This window comes from Silurus meridionalis, chromosome 15 (genome assembly GCF_014805685.1).
Source record: "Silurus meridionalis isolate SWU-2019-XX chromosome 15, ASM1480568v1, whole genome shotgun sequence".
NCBI lineage: Eukaryota > Metazoa > Chordata > Actinopteri > Siluriformes > Siluridae > Silurus > Silurus meridionalis.
In genome coordinates, this window is record NC_060898.1 from 23,283,416 (window position 1) to 23,308,415 (window position 25,000).

Sequence of the window (25,000 nt, forward strand, 5' to 3'; positions counted from 1 at the left end):
GGAAATTTAGTACCTTTAGACTTTTATTACTGTACAAATATCTGAATACTGTAAATGCAGGGTGTCAGTTACACAGTAATGCTGTAATCTACTGTTCAGTCTTTAGGAAAGCTGGGAACAAGAGCAGCTTGACCTCCACACACACACACACACACACACACACACACACACTCAAGACCTCTATTCATTGCTGTAGCTAATTGTTGTGCCTATAACCATCATACACACACTTCCAAAATGAATATTTTGCCACCTTACTCTCTCTCTCTCTCACACACACACACACACACACACACACACACACACACACACACACACACAGCGTGCCTTGAGGGAGTTTGCATGCAGCAACTCGTCAGTGTGAACGTAGAGACGACTCAGGGAATGACGATTAAAGAAAAACATAGAAACTGTATGATGATTGTCTCCACACAGTTTTTAGGGAAATAATTAATTATCTAAGAATTTATTTAAACAGGCTTACATTTTTATCATCAAAAATTACCGTATTTATCCACCACACGCAAAACTCCTGCATGGAGATCAGTGAGATCATTAGGAAACGTGTACAATCGGCGTCTTACTCTGAATTGAACTGAAACTGGATGTTACTATGGTTACAGGTATTTATGAACAGAACATTCATTTAGATTCAACTGACAAACACAAACTAACTTGTGTGTTCAACAATCTGAACTCACACCTGAACTTCCAGCCAATCACAAACCACTATTCACACCTGAACCTCCAGCCAAACACAATTCAGTATTCACACCTGAACCTCCAGCCAATCACAATCCACTATTCACACCTGAACTTCCAGCCAATCACAATCCACTATTCACACCTGAACCTCCAGCCAAACACAATTCAGTATTCACACCTGAACCTCCAGCCAATCACAATCCACTATTCACACCTGAACTTCCAGCCAATCACAATCCACTATTCACACCTGAACCTCCAGCCAATCACAATCCACTATTCACACCTGAACCTCCAGCCAATCACAATCCAGTATTCACACCTGAACCTCCAGCCAATCACAATCCACTATTCACACCTAAGTTAATTTTTTGTTAATTGAGTCTTTTCCTTCTAACTGCTTGTAAACACATTGTTTTTGTTTGTTTTTTGTTAGTTTTTTTGCTTGAAAAGTGGATAAACGAACGCTAATCTGATCTGCTGTGATGTGATGTGTTTTTCGGCAGTGTGCGGCTGTGACTTGGCCTGTTCCGGATTCTTCCAGCAGGCTGGTGAGTACATCTGCACCGCGGACTACCAGCGGCTTTACGGCACTAAGTGTGACAGCTGCGGGGAGTTTATCAGCGGGGAGGTGGTCTCCGCTCTGAGCCGAGCCTACCACCCAAAGTGCTTCGTTTGCACTATCTGCAGGTACGTGAAGCTTCAAGGCTTCTGTCCATCATGTACAAAACATCTCACAGAACCAAATATACACTTGCCTTCCACTTTTAGGCAGTTATTTGATCAACCAATCACGTTTCAGGAGCAGATATGGGTCAAGAGCTTCAGATAATGTTCACATCAAAAGTGGTGTTTCTCTGCATCTCAGAAACTTACAGCTGGTCAGGAAACCGTTAGCTGTTCAGTCTAGAATGAGATAGGAGAACTTCAGAACCCTGGCTGGCAGCAGAAGAACCTGATTTGGTCTTCTGCTTGTAGCTGGTTGTTTACCCACATAAACATTGTGTGTTTACCCACATAAACATTGTGTGTTCTGAGATGTTTTCTGCTCACCATGAATATAAAGAATGATTATATGAGTAACTGATCATCCTGGTCTGATGTTTCTCAGCAATAAGGTGTTTCAGATCCACGTATGCACAGGTGGATGATGATTGTGTTATTTAGGTGTTTGAAGAACCAAAAGGCATGGATGTCTAACTGATGGATGAATATTAATTTTTAAAGATATTCTATTAGTTGATATTCTGCTTCTGCTGCTGATCTAATGGTTGGAGATCAGGGCAGAGTGAAAGCCACAACATGATGGACGATTAACATTGTTTTCATCTTCAGATTTCTGGTTCCACCCTGCATTTGTTCACCTTTCTGAAGTCCATCAAATACATCATATCCGTCATCGATAAATCCAGCGAGAAAAATAATATTTATAACTTCTTCTTGTCATGATTTTTTCATGCTGTTCACAACCTGGAGAAGTTTTTCTCAGGCACGGCTTGGGATTGCGCTCTCCTTTAAAAGGCTACGTGAGAGGAAACCGTGTCGTATTTTATCACTACACCTAAACAATCTAGGACAGTCCTCAGCTGCAGGCTGAATCCCAATGTCAGGAAAGTTCACGCAGCTCCACGACGTTCCGGATCTCAGGACTGGCGGGAAAAGATTCGGAGCAGGTCCATAACTGAGGCTGATTAAATATACATATGAAGCAGATACTGATGTGATGCGATTCCCCCTATTAGGATGCAGTGTGATCCGATTTCCATTTGATTCAGCACAATGTGATTCAATGGAAAAAAATAGGATGTGCAATTCACTATTTTACAAATAGTTCAGATCATCAATTTACATCAGAGCCTTGTGACTTCTAACGTGTGAGCTTTTCACAAACGCGCCTTTGTACGGCGTAAATCATTTTTTTAATAATAAACCCAGACGTTCTTCTCCTGTTGTGTCTGGAGGAAGTTACAGCTCTACCTCTGCCATGTTAATCTGTATTCTATGTGACTCTCAGGACACGCCTCGTGATAATCACGTAGCAGCTCGAGAAACAGTTTAGCGACGAGAAATCGATCTACAGATCAAATATCAGTTACAAATTATTGGTCACTTTCAAAATAATAAAAGTGAAGAACATCTACTGTTAATTATATAGAAAAAAATCTATGCAAATATGTTCAATACGATGCGTCATGTTACATATAAAAATGAGTGTGTGTGTGTGTGTGTGTGTGTGTGTGTGTGTGTGTGTGTGTGTTTCCTTCATTATCCTTCTGGACCAGACGCGAGCACTGCTGTCGTGGCCTGGAGCTCCCAGCAGGGACGGTGGCATAGATACTTAAAAAGCAGAGCTGGAAGGAAATCCGGTTCTTGAACAGTTCTGTAGTTCTTGTTGACATGAACAGATTTTTCTGGTGCCATGTTTTATTTATAACCTTTTACAGATCATGGCCTGGTAATAGATACCATCAAGAGGAATCTTACATAAAGAGTATGATGGAAGAAAAATCACAACTGCGAACTACAAGCATGATGTCATTATTTCCAGACATTGTCATTGGCTGGATTTCAAAAATTGCTGATGTTTTGAGATTTTTACAAAAAAACTCTCAAACATTTTGTGGGTGAGAGAAGGACTGTGGAGAAGAGAGGAGAGCTGCTATAATCACTCTGTGCAACCGTGCTGAGCTGAAACACATCTCCAGATGTACAGATTTGTAGAAACTAAACAACTCATCTGGTCTTCGAGTGGGGTTTTTTGTAGAAAATAATTTCGAATGCAACATCTAACAATTAACCCTTTCATTTATTATTTATTTCTTCACCAAACTGTTCCCACAAAATTGGAGCCAAACAATTGCACAAAGCCAGCTTCATGGAGATCTGCAGTCCATGGGTTGGAGTGGAAGATCTCCTGCTATAGAGCTTCAACCCTATTGGGATGAATGTGAACACTGACAGCACCTCAGGCCTCCTCACCTTCTCACCTACATCACTACCTGACTTTACTCACACTTTTGTAGCTGAATGAATCTCCACAAAATCTAGAGGAACATCTTCCCAGAGGAGTGGAGCTCATTATAAAGGACTAAATGTGAAGTGGGATGTTTAAAAAGCACATACCAATCTTTCTGTGGGTCGTTTCACTTTGACATCTTTTTAAAACGAATGTGTGAGGATGAGGAACTGTGACCTAAAACTCAGAAATAAAGAATGTATAATCCAAATTCAGCAAGAAATAATCTCCCTGATCTCCCCAATGTCGCTGTAAAGTAATTAACCCCGTCCCGTTTATCTCATCCGCAAAAGCCTCGAGTTACCCATGTGGTCAAACGCTGGAAAGGTCATTCAATCCTTTTTAATCATTTAATCACTTTTCCGTCTAAAACGAGACTCTATTTATAAAACCAAACACTGAGACAGTTAACAACCAGAGTTTGGGCAAAGATGTTCCTTAACTCAGAAGGTTAATCAGACAAATAAATCTTCTCATGTTTCCTAAAAAACACAAAGTAGAAACAAATCAACTATAAACTTTTCCAACGAAACTGGAGACTACTTTATATATAACTGTTAAAAAAATAAATAAACATTTACTTCACCATATAAACAAAAGCACATGAATACAAATAAAACCGTTTTTTAGCGTTATTTTTTGATGAAGCTACGATTTTGAGAATTCCACCACACTACAAGATGAAATTACTCAAGACCTTCTGGAAGATCAGAGTCAATCATTCCAGAGAGAAATAAGATATATGAGGCGATCAGGGACACACTGACTGATGTTCTTGGCTTTGCTCTGCTCCGTCAGGGTGTTAGATTAAGCAGATTCCACCGTTCCATCATCGCACACTTGGTTCTGCCCTTCCATCAGTGTGTTTATCTATCAGTGTAATAAACATGTCTGATCTCATAACTCAATACTCGGAGGTAGAACATCTTCAGTGAGAACCTTAACCTCGTCCGTCTCTGTCTCACAGGAAGCCGTTCCCCATCGGAGACAGGGTGACCTTCTGCGGGAAGAAGTGTGTGTGTCAGCAGTGCTCACACACACTCGTCAGCAGCAACGAGCCCGTCAAGATCCACGGGCCGAGTCGTAAGTCCGAGCTCGACAAAACGTTTTATTGATCTGTTAAGCGTTTCTAATTCTGTGGGTTAAACTGCACTTTAGATTGGAGAGGGGCGCCATTATTTTTGATCAGGGAGTTTTATTTTAAAGAAATAAAAAAACAACATGGATCGAAACTATTGGCACTCGAGTGAATAAACAATTAAAGACTATACACTGCACACACACACACACACACACACACACACACACACACACACACTGCATACACACACACACACACACACACACACACACACTGCACACACACACTGCACACACACACACACACACACACACACACACACACACACACACACACACACACAAACACCATCATCATCATTATCATCACCAACCACATCATGATGATGATGATGATGATGATGATGATGGTGATGGTGATGATGATGATTGGGGGAAAGTGGTCAGGGGAACACTGCCATGTATCCTTTTAAACACACACACACACACACACACACACACACACACACAGCTGCCTGTGGTCTATAGTCATCACTTTGTGGTTCATGAACATTCCATCACTGTAAACACGTCTCCTGATTTATTTATCACGCAGAGCACAGCACAGTAGTGTGTGTGTGTGTGTGTGTGTGTGTGTGTGTGTGTGTGTGTGTGCATACATGCATACATTAGATGGCATGGTCACACACACTATCACTCACCGGGCAGGTGTGTATGTAGTGAGCTGCGAGTGTGCAGCTGTTTCTGTGCTCCCCAGTAGGTGGGGCAGTTTCCCAGGGGCTGAGAGGGAGTTAAAATCAGGGATGATTTGAATTATTTTGGGGAAAGAATTTGGTTTAAGTGTCTCTTGTTATCTGTTTCTTTCTTACTGTTATTCTCTCTCTCTCTCTCTCTCTCTCTCTCTCTCTCTCTCTCTCTCTCTCCTTACACATACACCACACACAGTTTGACCTGCATTTTCAGTGGAGATTTTACTAGACGCATTTCCTCAAAGAACTCAAAATAATAATATTTTTTATTTTTTTATTTTTTTATTTTAACGAGAGTTGATGTGAGTTCGGTGTTTATAAGTGTTTATCAGTAATGCCAGAGTAATGCCTGGATATACAGTACAGACCAAAAGTTTGGACACACCTTCTCATTCAAAGAGTTTTCTTTATTTTCATGACTATGAAAATTGTAGATTCACACTGAAGGCATCAAAACTATGAATGAACACATGTGGAATTATATATGGAATTATATACATAACAAAAAAGTGTGAAACAACTGAAAAATGTCATATTCTAGGTTCTTCAAAGTAGCCACCTTTTGCTTTGATTACTGCTTTGCACACTCTTGGCATTCTCTTGATGAGCTTCAAGAGGTAGTCACCTGAAATGGTCTTCCAACAGTCTTGAAGGAGTTCCCTGAGAGATGCTTGGCACTTGTTGGGCCTTTTGCCTTCACTCTGCGGTCCAGCTCACCCCTAAACCATCTCGATTGGGTTCAGGTCCGGTGACTGTGGAGGCCAGGTCATCTGGCGCAGCACCCCATCACTCTCCTTCTTGCTCAAATAGCCCTTGATGCCTTCAGTGTGACTCTACAATTTTCATAGTCATGAAAATAAAGAAAACTCTTTGAATGAGAAGGTGTGTCCAAACTTTTGGTCTGTACTGTATATATAAAAGTTTCTCTCTCTATCTCTCTCTCTTTCTCAGACTGTGCAGGCTGTAAGGGAGAGATAACCCACGGTCAGTCTCTACTCGCGCTGGAGAAACAGTGGCACATCAGTTGCTTTAAGTGTCAAACCTGTGGCACAGTCCTGACCGGAGAGTACATCAGCAAGTATGCACTTCTGTTTCATCACCAACCTTCCACTCAGACACTTCGATCTGAAACGAAGCAAAGATAAAGAGACTTATGACTACTGTCATTGCAGTGATACAACAAAATGAGTTTGGTAGCTTTTAAAAACAGCAGTAATAAAGAAATATGAGAAAAAACAAGAAGAATAAACAAAATAGAAATGCGGTGAAATATAAATTGAAACTTGAATGCAAAACAATAGCAGTTAGTAAACAGGTATTATTAGGATTGGGGAAGTATTGCATAGTTTATAATAATAATAATAATAATAATAATAATAATAATAATAATAATACAGTCCTGGGTGTAAAGTGTTCAGCGCATAGCAGCAAATTAGTGTAGAAGGAAAAATGTGCATCTTCCTTCAAAGTTACACGTTTCAATTCATAGTTTTTTGGGTTTTTTTCCAATAAATAAACAACAGATGATGGTGAAAATGTCGGCCATGTGTAAAAGAATGAGATTAAAGTGACCTCCTGACCACACAGCTGGTAACATTATTTTTCGTGTGTGTGTGTGTGTGTTTGTGTGTGTGTTTCAGAAACGGTATTCCGTACTGCGAGGCAGATTACCACAGGCAGTTCGGCATCAGGTGCGAGACGTGCCACGGATACGTCAGCGGAAAAGTGCTGGAGGTGCAGATTTCACTCAGTTCTCTTCACTGGCTTTTGTCTTGTTCTTGAGTGCTTAGAAAAAAAAACATTTTTAATCATTTAAAAAATATTTGGGGTAAACATTGTGCCCTGTACTGACCTACACACCAATTATACATCGATTACACATCAATTACCAATTGTGCAGGTGTTTAAAGGCCTCACAGTGCTTTTGGGGGAAAACAAGCAGTGTGTGTGTGTGTGTGTGTGTGTGTGTGTGTGTGTGTGTGTGTGTGTGTGTGTGTGTGTGTGTGTGTGTTTGTTGGCATGTGGGCTGCTTATGCAATTTTCTGTATTGTGTATTTTTAGATATTTGGGCGTCTCTGCACTTTCTTCTACCATACAAATCCCGACCCACTCCTTCCCACCTCCTCTCACACACACACACACACACACACACACACACACTCACTCATACACACTTACACTCATATACACACACTCTCTTCCTTCTCCATTATTCTGTCAGACTGCTTCGGTATCTCAGTTAAATCTCTACGCTATACTCTAACTCTGTCAACTTCTACATCTGCCTCTTTCAAACCTGCATGCCTTCCCTCACCACATCCATAAACCTCCTCCTTGGCCTTCATCTTGTTTGGTGCCTCCATCTTTAGCATTCTTCTACTGATATACCCCATGTCCTTCCTCTGCACATGACTGAAACATCTCAATCTCACCTCTCTCACCTTGTCTCCAAAATGTTCCTCTAATAAACTTGTTTTTAATCCTGTACATCCTCATCAAATCTCAGCATCTTCAACTGAGCTGCGTGTTGGCTACGTGAGCGATCGGTGTGGCATCAGATGCTTCACGTTTTTTTGCAGAATCAATGAGCTGAAGGTGGCCTGTGTGGCGAATGTGTTCCGAGTGCATACAGACAGAGGGCTATAAATAGAGGTTCCCCTTAATGCAGTGCCATGATTACTTAACATGAGGAGCTTATGACAGCCACCAAGTGTGTGTGTGTGTGTGTGTGTGTGTGTGTGTGTGTGTGTGTGTGTGTGTGAAAGAGAGAGAGAGAGAGAGAGAGAGAGAAAGAGAGAGATTGTCAACCAGCTACATCAGAGATGTTACTCCTAAAATCTTCATGACTCATGATAGATTATATCTCTCCAGATGCCATCTGCCTCTTCGTCTCTCCATCTCTTCCTTTCTGTTCTCTTTTTGTCTTCATGCCGACTAAAAAAAAAGATTTGAGAAGTATTTTTTTCTGAAAGATCCAGCTGCAGCTCAGCACAACATTTCAAGGGGTGAAAAAAACTCTTTTCTACAGTATAATTACTCTCCGACTGAAAAACTCTATCAGCACTTCACCTCATTCATGCAGGTCCTTCATGTTGTTTTCGTCTTCCTGGTCATCTGGTGTTTTTTGGAGAACTTCCTCTAGAACCCAGATTTGGTTTTACTGTTAATCAGATAACTTACCCAGGACAGGCTGAGGAAAGAAGAGTAGAATATAAAGGCAAAGTAATAAAGTAGATGTAGGTAATAATCCAGGGCAGGATGTGTGCTACAGCAAGTTGTAAATATTAACTTCACAATGAGTAAGGAAGCTGTTGGAGTGAACTCCTAGTACTGTTTTCATTCTGTTTCTTATTTGAATGTTTTCTTCTTGTCAAATTCATTTTGTGCCTCAAACCTTTTAAGAAAATCCCCGTGTTCACCATAGAAGTTCCACCACACACAAAACTCCTGCATGGAGATCAGTGAGGTCATTAGGAAACGTGTACAATCGCTGTCTCAGTCTGGATGGAACTGGAACTGGAACTACACATCTGAACTTCCAACCAATCACAATCCACTATTCACATCTGATCTTCCAGCCAATCACAATCCACTATTCACACCTGAACCTCCAGCCAATCACAATCCACTATTTACACCTGAACCTCCAGCCAATCACAATCCACTATTCATCTGATCTTCCAGCCAATCACAATCCACTATTTACACCTGAACCTCCAGCCAATCACAATCCACTATTCACATCTGAACTTCCAGCCAATCACAATCCACTATTCACACCTGAACCTCCAGCCAATCACAATCCACTATTTACACCTGAACCTCCAGCCAATCACAATCCACTATTCACACCTGAACCTCCAGCCAATCATAATCCACTATTCACACCTGAACTTCCAGCCAATCACAATCCACTATTCACATCTGAACTTCCAGCCAATCACAATCCACTATTCACACCTGAACCTCCAGCCAATCACAATCCACTATTTACACCTGAACCTCCAGCCAATCACAATCCACTATTCACACCTGAACCTCCAGCCAATCACAATCCACTATTCACACCTGAACTTTCAGCCAATCACAATCCACTATTCACACCTAAACCTCCACCCAATCACAATCCACTATTCACCTGAACCTCCAGCCAATCACAATCCACTATTCACACCTGAACTTCCAGCCAATCACAGTCCACTATTCACACCTGAACTTTCAGCCAATCACAATCCACTATTCACCTGAACCTCCAGCCAATCACAATCCACTATTCACACCTGAACCTCCAGCCAATCACAATTCACTATTCACACCTGAACTTTCAGCCAATCACAATCCACTATTCACACCTGAACCTCCAGCCAATCACAGTCCACTATTCACACCTGAACTTTCAGCCAATCACAATCCACTATTCACACCTGAACCTGGTGTGTACATGTTTCAATGCGCTTCAAGGTACTTTATGATGTAAACTATTGCATTTAGTGTGTTTTAAAACATAAACAATATATAAATATAATAATGTTTTAAGAAAATAAAACAACATAATAATTAAATAGTCTCTTTGAGCTAAAATTCCCGTTTAAACAACTTTTCTCTCTCTCTCTCTCTCTCTCTCTCTCTCTCTCTCTCTCTCTCTCTCTGTCTTTTCTCAGGCCGGTGGGAAACATTATCACCCGACTTGTGCTCACTGTGCACGCTGTCACATGACGTTCAGTGAAGGAGAAGAGATGTACCTGGCAGGTGTGTAGCCTCCACAGAAGCTTTCTTTTTATCCACCAGGAACTAAAACTCTACTGCAGGTCCTCCGCCTACAAATACTCTACTCTAAAATACTCTTCAATTATAAACAAGTGTTTTACTGTTAAATAAGAAATAATGTAGATATTTCAGTTTGTTTCTGAGCTCACTAGTGACCCGAGTTATTCTGCACTATTTTAACTCGAAAACTTTTCTGTGCAAGTAAAGTGTCATATCATATTGTCATTTATAATATATATATATATATATATATATATATACAGTACATATACACATCAAAAGTAAGTTTTCATTTGCATCACATTGCATTGAACATATTTGCATCTGAAAAAAACAATTTCTATATAATTATCAGTAGATGCGATTTATTCTTATTATTTAGAAAGTGACCAATTATTTGTAACCAATATTTGATCTGTAGATCGATTTCTCGCCACAAAACTGTTTCTCGAGCACGTTTTCGCTGCTGCTGCTATGTGAATATGAAACGTCACAACACTACAGAGACCGAGGCGTGTCCTGAGAGTCATGTAGAATACAGATTAACATGGCAGAGGTAGAGCTTTAACTTTCTCCAGACACAAACAGAAAAAGAACTTCTGGGGGTTTTTTGTTTTTTTCTTTGTGTATATATGTGTGTGTGTGTGTGTGTGTGTTTGTGTGTGTGTGTGTGTGTTAGTGCGGTTGTCATGCAGATCCAGTGAGAATCTGTTACACACACTCAGCACATCCGAGTTCCTGATGTTTATCAACACAAACACACACTTATTAAATGTATTTATTAAAACATAACTGCATAAGAACTTTTTTTTTTATTAAAACACAAGATCTTTAACTTCTGAGCTTTTTTATGAGTCCCCACGCACACACACACACACACACACACACACACACACACACACACACAAGTGCATTTATCTGATGGGTCTGTACCCCTCGGGTTTCTGTGATGAGCTGCCCATCATGATATTTTGACCCTGAACCACTTCTTTCCTTTGTTCAGAAGATCTAAAGTTCACAACCTTCTACTGGAAATATGGATGAATAAAGCGCTCATGTTGTTTTGTGTTGCAGGTTCAGAGGTGTGGCATCTGATGTGTAAGCAGGTGGCAAGAACAGAGAGAAAGCTCAGGGTGAGAGACAGAACTCATACTGGGTTTAATGGTTATAATGGGAATCATATTGGTTTTAATAGAAAGGTAATGGTGTGTGGGTCTCTGCTGGTCATTTGTTGCCTTTTACTAGTCATACTTATTTCTGAGGAGCATTAAAAGTACAGTAGACATGTTGGAGTCTACTGGACTCTATTAGGGACCATTAGGACACCATTATGGGTACAGATTTGAATCGGCTTCTACACTGGTTTGAAGATGATTTCATGATGTACACACACGTATTTGGTGGGACCAGGACCAGCCAAGGACAAGTCAAGGTTAAGACTTAAAAATTAAAAAAGAATAAAAAAAACATCATTGTGTTCGGTCTCTGCTTAGTCTGATCTTTAGAAGGAACCTTTTTTAAATTAATAATAAATAAATAATTTAATTAATTAATTACATTTTAAATCGTTATTTCCCCAGTGTGCCTTAAAAATAAAATGTATATGTGCAATACCACTTTTTATTTATTGTATTTTTCTGTGTAATAATACTTTTTATTTTTATTTTTTTAATTAAAATGTGCAATTTCACTTTTTTATTTAATTTTATTTATCCTTTATAAAAAAAAAGTGCAATTAAGAGCTTCTGTCACCAAAACAAAAATTCCTTGTCAGTGCAAACATGCTTGTCAATAAATCTCTATATTCACTGATTCTGATCTTCAAACATTCCTAAAAGAATATAGAATTCTCAAAACTCTCAACAAATACAGAAGTGCTTCTGCTCACCAGCGCCACCTGTCTTCCAGCACAAACACCATGCCAAACATGAGGTTTTAATGACTCCAAACTGAGGCTCAAAATCCTCTCCAACTTCCTCCACATACAAACCGATCTGAACTCATTGACAGGAAGTCTAAATGAATCTGCATTAAACAGAGTGAAATTAAAGCACAGCAAATGTGGCACTGTTTCCGGAACAACATTCATAATGAACAGAATCAGTAGGAAGGAAAAAATGAAACCCCAGACTTCATCATCAGATCTCACGCCTCCTGTCTACTCAGAGGAGCTGAAGAACATGATGACTGGAGGTGGTAGCTCAGTGGTTAAGACATTGGATTTATTGAGTTCAAATCCCAGCACCACCAAGCTGCCATCAATTTTGTGTGTTTGTTTTGTTGTTGTAGCTCAGACGCACCTCAGAGGCCTCCATCTCTCCTCCCGGCTCCAGTATAGGATCTCCCAGCCGGGTCATTTGTGTAAGTCGAACTTCAAACACACACACATTTTTAAATGCATGGATTTGCTGTCAGTATAGAATTTGACAAATTTCGTCTTTGAGCAGATCGTACAATTCCACAGCCAAAACATCTGCGCACAGTTCTAACCGTGGAACTGTATGTGCAGGTCTCGGTGCCAGCTTGGATTTTCCCATAACAAATCCAGCATGAAAATGACCTTAAATGTCAATAGCTCGCAAATAGGCCACGCCTCCTAATGGTGTTTTTGAGGCATCTGAAAAGATGCAAAGCTCTTTTCTTTTTCGAGCTTAGTGAAGCTAAAATGTAGCATCTTAGAATCTCAATATCCTCAATGACATTTAAAGACTCGTTTAATTTGTTCCATTCATTTTGTTTTTCGGGTGGGAGTGGCATAATCCCAATAATGTTGTTTAAGTAAAAGCTCCCGCATGATCACTTTACCATGCATCGTTATGGGTGTCATGAAACCCAGTGAAAACCCAACCTTCTAGTGTAGGCCTTCGCCTCATGAGTCTTGATATGTGAAACGATCAGTTTCCAAATTCCAAGTCAGTCCCGAAATGCGTAGGACAGAGAGGGAGTCTAAACTGAGATCAAGGTCTTTTACGATATTTGCACGATCTTCTACAGGAAAAGCTTTCATCACTAGTTTGCTGTTGGATGTAACCTCGTGTAATACCAGGTTATATTCAGCAAGCATCTCTCTGGTTCTTGTCAGAATATTTATCGCCTCTTCTGGAGTAGTTACAGAAGCAAGACAGTCATTTACATACACCATCTTTCAGCATCATGTTCTTCCTCACCTTCCAGAGCTGCTTTCCTTATGCAGTAAATGTCTACAGCAGGAGATGCACTGTTACCAAAAACATGAACTCTCATTCTGTAGTCTATCACACTTTTTTCCATGTCGTTTTCGTCTTTATACCAGAGAAAGCTGAGGTAATCTCGTTCTTGTTGCACATCTGCCGAGACTCCTATAGGCTTTCTCCTAAATCACAGGACACCCAAAAGGGTGTTATTTAAGTCTGGGCCATGAAACAGCACGTGATTCAGTGACACCCCATCAAATTTAGCACTTAACTTATCTGATCACGTTTTTGTGGGTGATGTACCCCAAAGTTTGGGAGATACCGAAAAATATTAACTTTTATTCACTTACAAATAGTTTGAAAACAGTGTGAAAAGAAAAGTAGATACACCATCTAACGAGCCATGTGCTCTTGCCACTTCCTGCTTACTAACTAAACAAAATGGCTGAAAAGCCATTAAATAGCAGTGATAATCAACAATAATTTCAGAATAAAAGTCCCAATGAAGCCATAAAGAAAACAGCATAGTGTGGAATGTGCAGTAAGAAGCCTGCTACAATGCCAGTTTCAATCTACATCTGGATGTGTGTGTGTGTGTGTGTGTGTGTGTGTGTGTGTGTGTGTGTGTGTGTGTGTGTGTGTGTGTGTGTGTGTGTGTGTGTGTAGTGTGTGTGTGTGTGTGTTTCACATGTTTCATGTCCCCCCTTTGTGTGTTCTTCAGGCCCAAATGGAGAACGAGGTCCTCAGTTACAGGGCTCTGTCGTCGTTACAGAAGCTTAGTGCTGTACACGGCGAGCCGAGAGCCGGCCTCTTTCCTTACGCGGCCTATCACAGATACTTCTCTGATGGCAGGCTAGAACATTCCCACTGCAGGGAGGTACTAAGACGTTAGACTTGGTGCTAATGGACTCCCTGATTGTTCTTAGTAGTGCATCTGAAACAGCTGAGATGATAATGATGATGATGATGATGATGATGATAATGGAATTATTTTTGGCTCCTGCTGTTGCTTATGTAAGAGAGATGGATGGTTTCAGCTGCATGGTTTATATCATGATAATTGGTGACGGTGCATGGATTTAAGGAGTTGTCGTCCGTTCGCATGGTCAGTTTATTCCAAACAAAAAAATAATTCTACAGTCTTGGACCTAAAGGTGCTGAACTTGCGCATACTCAAAATGTCCTTATCAAAGCTGTACAAACTGCATCAACAGCCTTCGTATGAATGATCGGTGACATTTCACTAGTTTCCACTCTACCAGTTTTCTCTTTCTCTCCACTCTTAGTCCACATCCCATCTTCTGGCATGGACCTGGAGAGCAGATGGAGTAATGGAGTGTGAAATGAATTTGTGCTTGCTTGCTTGACTTCTGTTCATTTTCTTCCCTTCTTTCCCTCTCCTGCCCTCACCGCAGTCTCTGGGAAGTCTCTCGGTGTACTCTCAGGTACTTAAAAGCTCTTTTGTTCTAAAAAATAAAAAAAATGTCTAAGATGTTTCTGATGTTACAGTGTGCGGGATGTAAAGCTGCTGAAGGTTCCACCGTGGTCCGGTTGGGCTTGTGGCGTTAACCGTTTATAATATCTAGGGAAAAAATACATTTACATCTGCAGCATTTAGAATATATGCCGCTGTCCAGAGCACCTTGAAGAGACACTTCTTCATGTACATTAGGTGTCAAGAATAAACAGTACCATCAGTACCAACAGTCTCAAAGCCCTGAAAAGACCACCATGAGAAGTTCATTCCACCATAGACTCTCAGGAGATCTGCATTTTCACCTGGGAACCAGGAAAGTGCAGAATAAACCTAAAACATCTCTTCCTTATACCTTCAGATATTGTGTAGTTAAAATAGACGACATTGTAATGATCTCAGCTCCTCTTTCTCTTAGGACATGCACAAGCGAAGGAGAAAACACGTTTCCTCCAAGGTGTTTAAAACCAAACTGAGAAACGAGCTATTTGCCTTCTTACACAAACTATAAATTCATAGTTGTACATGATTGGCTAGTGTCACTGTGATTGACAGGAGGAAACCCAGCATGCCCCTCCCACCTTGACAGCACACCTAATTTTGTTGGTGCAGCACCGGGATTTCTTTCATGATCTCCAGACGCCACAAACACGAGTTCCACGTCTTCAAAACTATTTCTATTAATTCATTCATTCAGTTTTAGGGCAGTTTTACTCCAGAAAGGATTCGTCCTGCCAGTCAATTTTTGTTGCAATCGATTGCTATGTGGTTTCACATCTCATTCCACATCTAGTCCCCATTTGCTCTTATAATAGGCTCCACTCATCTAGGAAGATGTTTTGTGGAGATTCGTGGAAATTCATTCATCCATAAGGGTGTTAGTAAAGTCAGGTAGTGATGTAGGTGAGAAGGTGAGGAGGTCTGGGGTGCAGTCAGCGTTCACATTTATCCCAAAGGTGTTCAATAGGGTTGAAGCTCTATAGCAGAAGATCTTCCACTTTTTTTCAAACCCATGAAAAGCAGATCTTCATGGAGCTGGCTTTGTGCACAGGGGCATTGTCATGCTGGAACAGGTTCAGGCCTCCATGTTAAAGTAAAGGAAAAGTTTAATTCCACCGGAAGGCTATCCAGAGATGTCCACATACAGCAATTGTGTGTCTCCAAGTTTGCGTTAACAATTTGGTGAAGAATCACACATAGCTAAGTCGGATGTACCAATACTTTTGTGCTTATTTTGTGTATATACACAATGTTTGTAATAAAATGATCCCCTCCTTCATTTCGGACAGGATTTTTACGACAATTTGGACCTCAGGAATCGACGTTCCTCCAGCCCAGGATACATCGACTCACCAACTTACAGCCGTCAGGGAACATCTCCTGCTGTTCCACGTTCTCCTCAGCTCTACTACCGCTACGGTCAGTTCCCAACCATAGTCCTTTCATTCACACACACAAGCTATCTTATGGAGTGTATTTTCCTCAAAGCTAATGGCTATAACTATATTGTTTACTATATTGTTTACAGTTGCTAAAATTGTCTGAAAACATTCGACTGCATCATTCATGGGTATGAAATCTATCAATGAAATCTATACATTTTTTTCAATTCTTTATCAAAATTTAAATTAAAATTACAATTTTCCTAATCTGTTTGCATCCAAATGTAAAAAAAACACAAAATTAACTGCATTTATACCCCTAATATATCGATAGAAAGCAATAAAACAGCCATATTTTATACATTTATACATTTACAATGTGACATTTTATTACTAGAATACATTTTTTTTTGTCTCTGAACCATTTCCTGAGGTAAAAGTCACTCATTAATGTTTTTTATCGTCATTAAATGTCTTTTTTTTTTTTTTTTTTTTTTTTGTGTGTGTATCCGAGTACAACCCTCATAAATCCTTCTCCTGTATTATATTTCAAGACAGAAACAAAGTATAGAAATATCAAATTATTAGAAAAGACTTTATTAATTCCAAAGGAATTTATTTTGCCGGAGACGGCTTCCGATTACAAATATAAATAAATTAATATAAAATGAAATGTAAATGAAAAATAAATTAAATATTCTATGAAAACAAAATGTTTTCAAAGTACAAAAAGGTGTTTTTTTTTTAATTCTCTTATTAAAGATAAATAATATATTTTACAAAATTAGATTTTGTATTGTTGTAAATGTATAAAATTCATCGGATTCCTTTTTGCATCCAATTTTTTCAGAAAAACGTTCAGATCATTCGAATCTTATTTCCGGTCCCGTTTACATGAGTTCGTTTCAGGTGGTATCGGGTATTAAAACTATACAGGAAGTACAAATTGCTCATGCCCTTGTTTTGCTAATTCAGATTTCAGTTTGAATGACTGAAGGTTTATTATGTTCAGATACGCACGAATTAACCAGAAGTAAACAGATAAAAATGAATTTAAATAAAATAATGAATTGTCTGATGTCAGTCTGACCCGCTTCCTACGGGTTAGTGCACTTTAGGATCAGATATTCATCACTTAGTGCTAATGCTTATGGTGCATTGCACATGTAGAAGTTACTGATAAACACTCACAGATTTGTAGAATCATAAAATGTTTTTAAACGAAACAAAATATTCAGCACAATGATTGCGTTAAGAACAATAGTATGTGTTTCAGTGTTTCAGGGTATGTGTTTGGGTCTTTTCACTCAGTTCACTCTGTTTCTTTAGATATCAAAATAAAATTGATCCATGTAGTGGGACTTATTTCCATTTAGTTCCATCTTCTTCTCAACAAAAATAAATCAAAGTGTCTGAATCCCCAAGTACAGAATGTAAAAGTTAACTGGTGAAAAAAGAGAAAGAAAAGATCAGAAGGATGCATTGAAGGATCCAGTGAACTCTAATCACACAGTGATATTATCTGTACTGATCGATGAGTGTGGTTGGCTCGCCATCTTCCCTTTAAAAGAGTTCTATGGTATACAATCTGTTCACAATCTTCATAATGATTTATGGTTCTTCTCAGTTCACAGTGACTCTAAATAGATGCACTACTTGTAAACCAATTACTTTCGCTGAAAACTTGTGAGAAATAACATTAAAAACTGGCTTGATATCCATATCCATCACGGGTGGGGTGGGAATGGAAATGTCCATGTGCTGCTTTCTGATTGGTCTCGGGCTGACTGCAGGCGGTGGTAGCGGCAGGAGTTCTCCCTCTTACAGCCATCTCGACGCCATGTCCAATATGTCCACCTTGTTCCAAACACCCAAGCATTTCCATGTCCCAGGTAAGCTGCTGTGTCTTCTTCTTTAGCCATCCTCTCAACCTCAAGTCTTCTTAAAACTCTTTTATCCTCAATTATATAGAATTACTATATGGCCAAAAGTTTGTGGACCCCTGTCTATAAGATTGGGACATCCTTTTTTAAACATCTACTCCCCATTTGCTGTTATAATGAGCTCCAATCTTCTGGGAAGATGTTTGTGGAGATTCATTCAAACAAGGATGTGTGTTAGTAAAGTCAGGTAGTGATGTAGGTGAGAAGGTGAGGAGGCCTGGGGTTCAGTTGGCGTTCACATTCATCCCAAAGGTGTTTAATAGGGATGGAGCTCTATAGCAGGAGATCTTCCAGTCCAGCCCATGGAAAGCAGATCTTCATAGAGCTGGCTTTGTGCACAGGGGCATTGTCCTGCTGGAACAGGTTTGTGTTCTCCCAGTTGAAGTGAAGAGAATATTGCGTGTCACCTACTTTGTGGTAACAGGGGAAGAACCGCATATGGCTGGAACAGTCGGATGTCCCAATACTTTTGGCCGTATTGTGTATGTGTGAATTCTCTCCTTTTTATCAAAGTAAACCACAAAACTGGTAACTCAAATCTTTAACACCACAAATATAGAACATCTAGTTTACCATCGTGTGTGTGTGTGTGTGTGTGTGTGTGTGTGTGTGTTTTCATATCTTCAGCACCTTTTTCAAAGACTTCCTGACCCTCTTTTCCTTTTTTCAATCTTAAATTTTCTGTCATTACTTTAAATCATTGGAGTTATTCATCATCATTAGTGTCATAAACACACACTTTTACACCGGGGACAAATCTTCCATTATGACCAGTGGTGGACAAAGTACACAAACCATGTTAGAGTAGATCCAGTAGGTGAAATGTGACTCCAGTAAAAGTGTCTCTTTAAACTTTCACTCGAGTAAAAGTACAAAGAATTTGCCTTCGAATGTACTTAATTATCCAAAGTAGTGATTTATTATAACTCTAATGTTCCTGTTATTGTTTTTATCACAAGACTCTTCACTTAATCACCTCAGTTTCTGTGTAAAGACTCGAATGTGACTCTCAGCACACTGATCTATTAATAGAATGATATTAATGACTCAAACACTGATTGATTTCTATTATAATTATCATAAACACAAAACCTTCTTTTCATCTACTTCAGTAAAATCGTGTAAATGAGGTCACGTGTGTGGCGGTGAGTTCGAGTCTGGAGTTTCTTCATCATTTATTCCTCTCTAAATGTTCTGCTTGATGTTGAACTGATGCTGAACTGTATGTTGGTGACAGAGGCGATTTCTTTAAGACTGCAAGGGAAGCTTCCCTTATAATGTCACAAAATTAATGGTCAAATATGTACTATTGTATTAACATTTTATTGACTAAAAATGCGTTAGAAAACGTTCATCTCAAAGACGAGTTCGTTCAGAATCAGTTACATATAGCAGGTCGGCTGACTCGATTTCCTTCTCATACATTCCCGCAGCGTCACAGTGCATTTCCCTATTGAAGCCCAGCGTCCATTGACTTCAATGGGGCTGCTTTGAACGGTTTTTTTCAGCGCTTCGAAACTAGACGGTCATTGGATAAACGCTGCGATTATGTCCCGCCCACGGACGCTCAGCGTCTCTGGGGTGAATGGGAGTGGGCTGGCCCGGACTCCGAGCTTCTGCGTGATGATTGGAGGGTCTGTCGAAGACTGCATCTCCTTTTGACTGACAGCGATTCTGTACTATAAGGAATCACTGAAGCTATTCGCACTCAGTCCCATCGCGGATTTCTCAAGTTCAGTCGAAATAAAAATAAATAAAAACTGCTGCAACCTATTTCTTTGATATTTGCTTGGCGAAATTGCTTGATTTTCATCATACATTTCACACAATTATACACCACATTCCTTGTTTCAGTTTTACAGAGTTTAATATTTTTTTTTTTAGATCGTTCATTCATTCATTCATTCCTTCATTCATTCATTCATTCATACAACGTTATTCTGCAGGTGTAGAAAGGAGCTTCTCCTGTTTAAAGCGACTCAAGTCTTACACCCGAAACACAATGGGCCAAGGCCGTTTAAGCAGCCTAGCTCTGCTGGCCATTGAGAGGACACTGGTCAAGTCATTTGAAAAGACTCCTAGTTGGTACGACAGGGTCACAGACCATTTTCTTGAAAAGGAACGTAGGGCAGAATTTACTTTTAAATAAATAGACAATTTTATGATGTAGGCCGAAAATGAGCTTCCCCTCTCTGACAGACCAGTAGCCGCCACTGGTTGGTGATCAGTAGATGCACCGAGCAGATTATCAGAACACGTGTAAAACAGAGCGTGAACTCGATCCTGATTGGTGACTCGCTGCGTGTTTCACCAGTTACGTTTTTATCCTCATTAATAAAAAGAAATGACTGATTTCACTAAATGGAGTCGAGTAAAAAGTCAAATATTTGAAATGTAGTGAAGTTCAAATAAAAAAATTACACCTCATTATTGACAATAACTTTTCCATAAGTAATTTATGATTCATTTATACATTTCCAGGGTGTAGAGGGAATTCTGGCATGGTTCTGGTCAAAATGGCTGCACATTCTCCTGAACTTTGACCCTGGAAGCTGTATGTGCTTTCAGAATACAAGCTACTTATGTTCAGCCTGTGGCATTTTTTAATTTATTGTATTTTTTTTATTATTATTATAATTTCTATGGCAACAAAAAAAATCCAACTGTCTTACAGGAGAAGCGATTCGTCCATTAAATCGAAAGACAGATATATCAAATGAAGCATTCGTCACCATTTTCTGAGAGTGACTCTGTTTTTGAGAACTTTAGGTCAGATGAGTGGAGATACGAGCAGTCTGTCGTTCTTTTGTGTCCTTTTTTCCATTTCTTTTCCACCACAATCTCCTGCCACATCGTTCCCATAATGACCTTTTCTTCCTTACTGTTCTGTTTCTCTCTGCTTCTCTTCAGCGAGCGTGGAGGCCAACATCTACAGGAAGCCACCCATCTATAAGAGACCTGGTATTTGTGCAGTTTTTAGATAACAAAACGTTACCATGTCTCCAGCGCTAGTTTATTAATGTCAGTTTATAAAGAATCATAGATCATATAGTTTTATATTTCCACTTACACCATGTGAATAATGTGAATAGTGGATTGTGATTGGCTGGAGGTTCAGGTGTGAATAGTGGATTGTGATTGGCAGGAGGTTCAGGTGTGAATAGTGGATTGTGATTGGCTGGAAGTTCAGGTGTGAATAGTGGATTGTGATTGGCTGGAGGTTCAGGTGTGAATAGTGGATTCTGATTGGCTGGAGGTTCAGGTGTGAATAGTGGATTATGATTGGCTGGAGGTTCAGGTGTGAATAGTGGATTGTGATTGGCTGGAGGTTCAGGTGTGAATAGTGGATTGTGATTGGTTGGAAGTTCAGGTGTGAATAGTGGATTGTGATTGGCTGGAGGTTCAGGTGTGAATAGTGGATTATGATTGGCTGGAGGTTCAGGTGTGAATAGTGGATTGTGATTGGCTGGAGGTTCAGGTGTGAATAGTGGATTGTGATTGGTTGGAAGTTCAGGTGTGAATAGTGGATTGTGATTGGCTGGAGGTTCAGGTGTGAATAGTGGATTATGATTGGCTGGAGGTTCAGGTGTGAATAGTGGATTGTGATTGGCTGGAGGTTCAGGTGTGAATAGTGGATTGTGATTGGTTGGAAGTTCAGGTGTGAATAGTGGATTGTGATTGGCTGGAGGTTTAGGTGTGAATAGTGGATTGTGATTGGCTGGAGGTTCAGGTGTGAATAGTGGATTATGATTGGCTGGAGGTTCAGGTGTGAATAGTGGATTGTGATTGGCTGGAGGTTCAGGTGTGAATAATGGATTGTGATTGGCTGGAGGTTCAGGTGTGAATAGTGGATTGTGATTGGCTGGAGGTTCAGAACGTTGAACACACAGTTAGTTTGTGTTTGTCAGTTAAATCTAAATTAATGTTCTGTTTATAAACACTTGTAACCATAGTAACATCCAGTGACAGTTCAATCCAGAGTGAGGCAGCGATTGTACACGTTTCCTAATGATCTCACTGAGGTCCATGGATGAGTTTTCATTTTTCTCACTGAGCTTCATGGACGAGGTGATAATACACAGCTAGGTGTGAAACATTACACCATTTTAATGCTCACCTCATCCTGGATTATCATTAGCTCTGGTCTATAAAATACGTATTGAACGTGTAAATCGTATATATAAATGTATATATTCCGGAGTAAGAACGTGAGCTTTGAGGATGGATTGGACTGTAGTTAATGTCCACAGTCTGCTACACTGACTCAGGAATACAGTTCGCTTCTGATCATCATCACTGTACCCCGCAACATCGTATATCTGCTTCAAATGGACATTCGGTGCAACCCAGATGAGGATGGGTTCCCTTTTGTGTCTGGTTCCTGTCAAAGTTTCTTCCTTATGCCATCTCTGGGAGTTTTTCCTTGCCACAGTTGCTCATCAGGGACAAACTTACTTACAAAGAACATATTTCATTTTAATCACCACATTATCTGTGTAAAGCTGCTTTGAGACAATGTTCATTGTTAAAAGCGCTATACAAATAAAAATGATTTGAATATATCGTAAATTCGTCTATACACCGTAAATTACGCTTCTTTCCTCTGATCCTGTTTCTTTCCTTTATTCCTTCTCCTGCTGTTCTTTTCCTGGATGAAACATGATTCCTGTGAGTACTGTAATCATCCTTCCTCTATCATTCCCTTCATTAACGCTGTTCTGTCGTTAGAGATTAATGAACATTTAAAGGATAAATTGCATTGATTCTCACACACACACTTACTGATGTACAAAAAGAACTGACCAGCATTGTAAAATAAATCAATAAATAAAATTAACATTTTAAAATATATGTGATAAAAAAAACGATTGAATATGATTAAAAGGATATGAAAAGAATTATGACAGAAAACGTTTGAGGTGTAAATTGCAGGTAAACTGTGCAACATCAAGCTGAAATAGTTTCAGTGAATATAACTAATATACTGTATATACAAACATATAAAGAGCCTGTGAAAAGTCTTTTATGGTGTTTGAGACACACGAATGTTGCTTTGTTTCATGCAACAAACTCAATAAATGACAAAAACGAAAAGAGTTGGACAGTGAATGAGCTGAAGACGGTTCTGTGGAGTCCAAATGGGACAACAGAAGAAAGATGGAGAACAGGAGAGAAGATGTGATCAGACTCCCTCAACCCCACAGTCACACACATGGAGGTGGAAACTTAAGGGTTTGGGGTTGTTTTGGAGTAGGGATGTGAAAGTGAACCAACATGGCTCCCATTCCATACTTCAGTGGAACATCTGAACATTTAAAGATTTGTTCGGTCAAAGAAAACCTTCAGACTGTTACATTACCAAGATTGTTGCATATAAATATATACATATTTACTGTCCTCTCAAAATAACCACATACAGCAATTATTGCTTAATTAAGTGCCAACAAAAGTAAGTACACCCTCAGTGAACATGTCAAAACTGTGCCCAAAGTGAGAATATTTTGTGTGAGCACCATCGTTATCCAGCACTGCATTAATCCTCCTGGGTAATAAACTCACCAGAGCTGCACAGGTTGTTGCTGGGATCCTCTTCCACTCATCCATAATGACATCACGGAGCTGCTGGATGTTACACACATAATGGAGCTTCTCCACCTTCTGCTTGAGGACTCACAGGTGCTCAATAGGGTTCAGGTCTGGAGACAAACTTGGTCACTCATCACCTTCACCTTCCTCAGCAAGGCAGTTGTCATCTTAGCGGTTTGTTTGGAGTTGTTATTTTGTTGGAAAACTGCCATTCTGCCTGGTTTTAAATGGAAGAGCATCATGTTCTGCTTCAGAATGTCACAGTACATGTTGAAATCCATGTTTCCCTTAAACAACCTCAGCTCCTCAGTACCAGCAGCACTCATGCAGCCCCAGACCATGATGCTACCACCACCATTCTTGACTGTAAACAAGACACAAAAAAAAGACTCACCAGAGCGTCACCACATACAGTACAGACCAAAAGTTTGGACACACCTTCTCATTTAAAGAGTTTTCTTTATTTTCATGACTATGAAAATTGTAGATTCACACTGAAGGCATCAAAACTATGAATTAACACATGTGGAATTATATATGGAATTATATACATAACAAAAAAGTGTGAAACAACTGAAAAATGTCATATTCTAGGTTCTTCAAAGTAGCCACCTTTTGCTTTGATTACTGCTTTGCACACTCTTGGCATTCTCTTGATGAGCTTCAAGAGGTAGTCACCTGAAATGGTCTTCCAACAGTCTTGAAGGAGTTCCCCGAGAGATGCTTGGCACTTGTTGGCCCTTTTGCCTTCACTCTGCGGTCCAGCTCACCCCTAAACCATCTCGATTGGGTTCAGGTCCGGTGACTGTGGAGGCCAGGTCATCTGGCGCAGCACCCCATCACTCTCCTTCTTGGTCAAATAGCCCTTGATGCCTTCAGTGTGACTCTACAATTTTCATAGTCATGAAAATAAAGAAAACTCTTTGAATGAGAAGGTGTGTCCAAACTTTTGGTCTGTACTGTATGCTGGACACCATCTAAACCAAACAAGTTTATCTTAATCTCATCAGACCACAAGGACTTGACTTTCTTTGATGGACCCTTGTGAGGTCTGTTCCAAGTGGAACTCGTCTTGGAGAACCTCTGTATGACCCTGAACACTGTACTGTAACTCAGTTTCAGGAT

The 25,000-nt window shown here is 39.8% G+C and overlaps 1 protein-coding gene across 5 annotated transcripts in view; it reads left to right on the top strand.

The window, feature by feature from the left end:
- Positions 1-25,000, top strand: part of LOC124397754 (actin-binding LIM protein 3-like) — a 59,796-nt gene that overhangs the window by 25,980 nt on the left and 8,816 nt on the right. For 2 of the 5 annotated variants that reach the window (XM_046867502.1, XM_046867504.1), the window contains exons 3-12: positions 1,212-1,395; positions 4,689-4,804; positions 6,502-6,628; positions 7,191-7,284; positions 10,212-10,299; positions 11,392-11,450; positions 12,607-12,678; positions 14,906-14,935; positions 16,254-16,383; positions 18,140-18,238. In XM_046867502.1, coding sequence (XP_046723458.1) covers positions 1,212-1,395; positions 4,689-4,804; positions 6,502-6,628; positions 7,191-7,284; positions 10,212-10,299; positions 11,392-11,450; positions 12,607-12,678; positions 14,906-14,935; positions 16,254-16,383; positions 18,140-18,238 — 999 coding nt within the window. Of the gene's footprint in view, positions 1-1,211; positions 1,396-4,688; positions 4,805-6,501; positions 6,629-7,190; positions 7,285-10,211; positions 10,300-11,391; positions 11,451-12,606; positions 12,679-14,905; positions 14,936-16,253; positions 16,384-18,139; positions 18,239-21,199; positions 21,251-25,000 lie in introns of all 5 variants that reach the window. The other 3 variants (XM_046867501.1, XM_046867505.1, XM_046867506.1) reach the window with 3 other exon arrangements.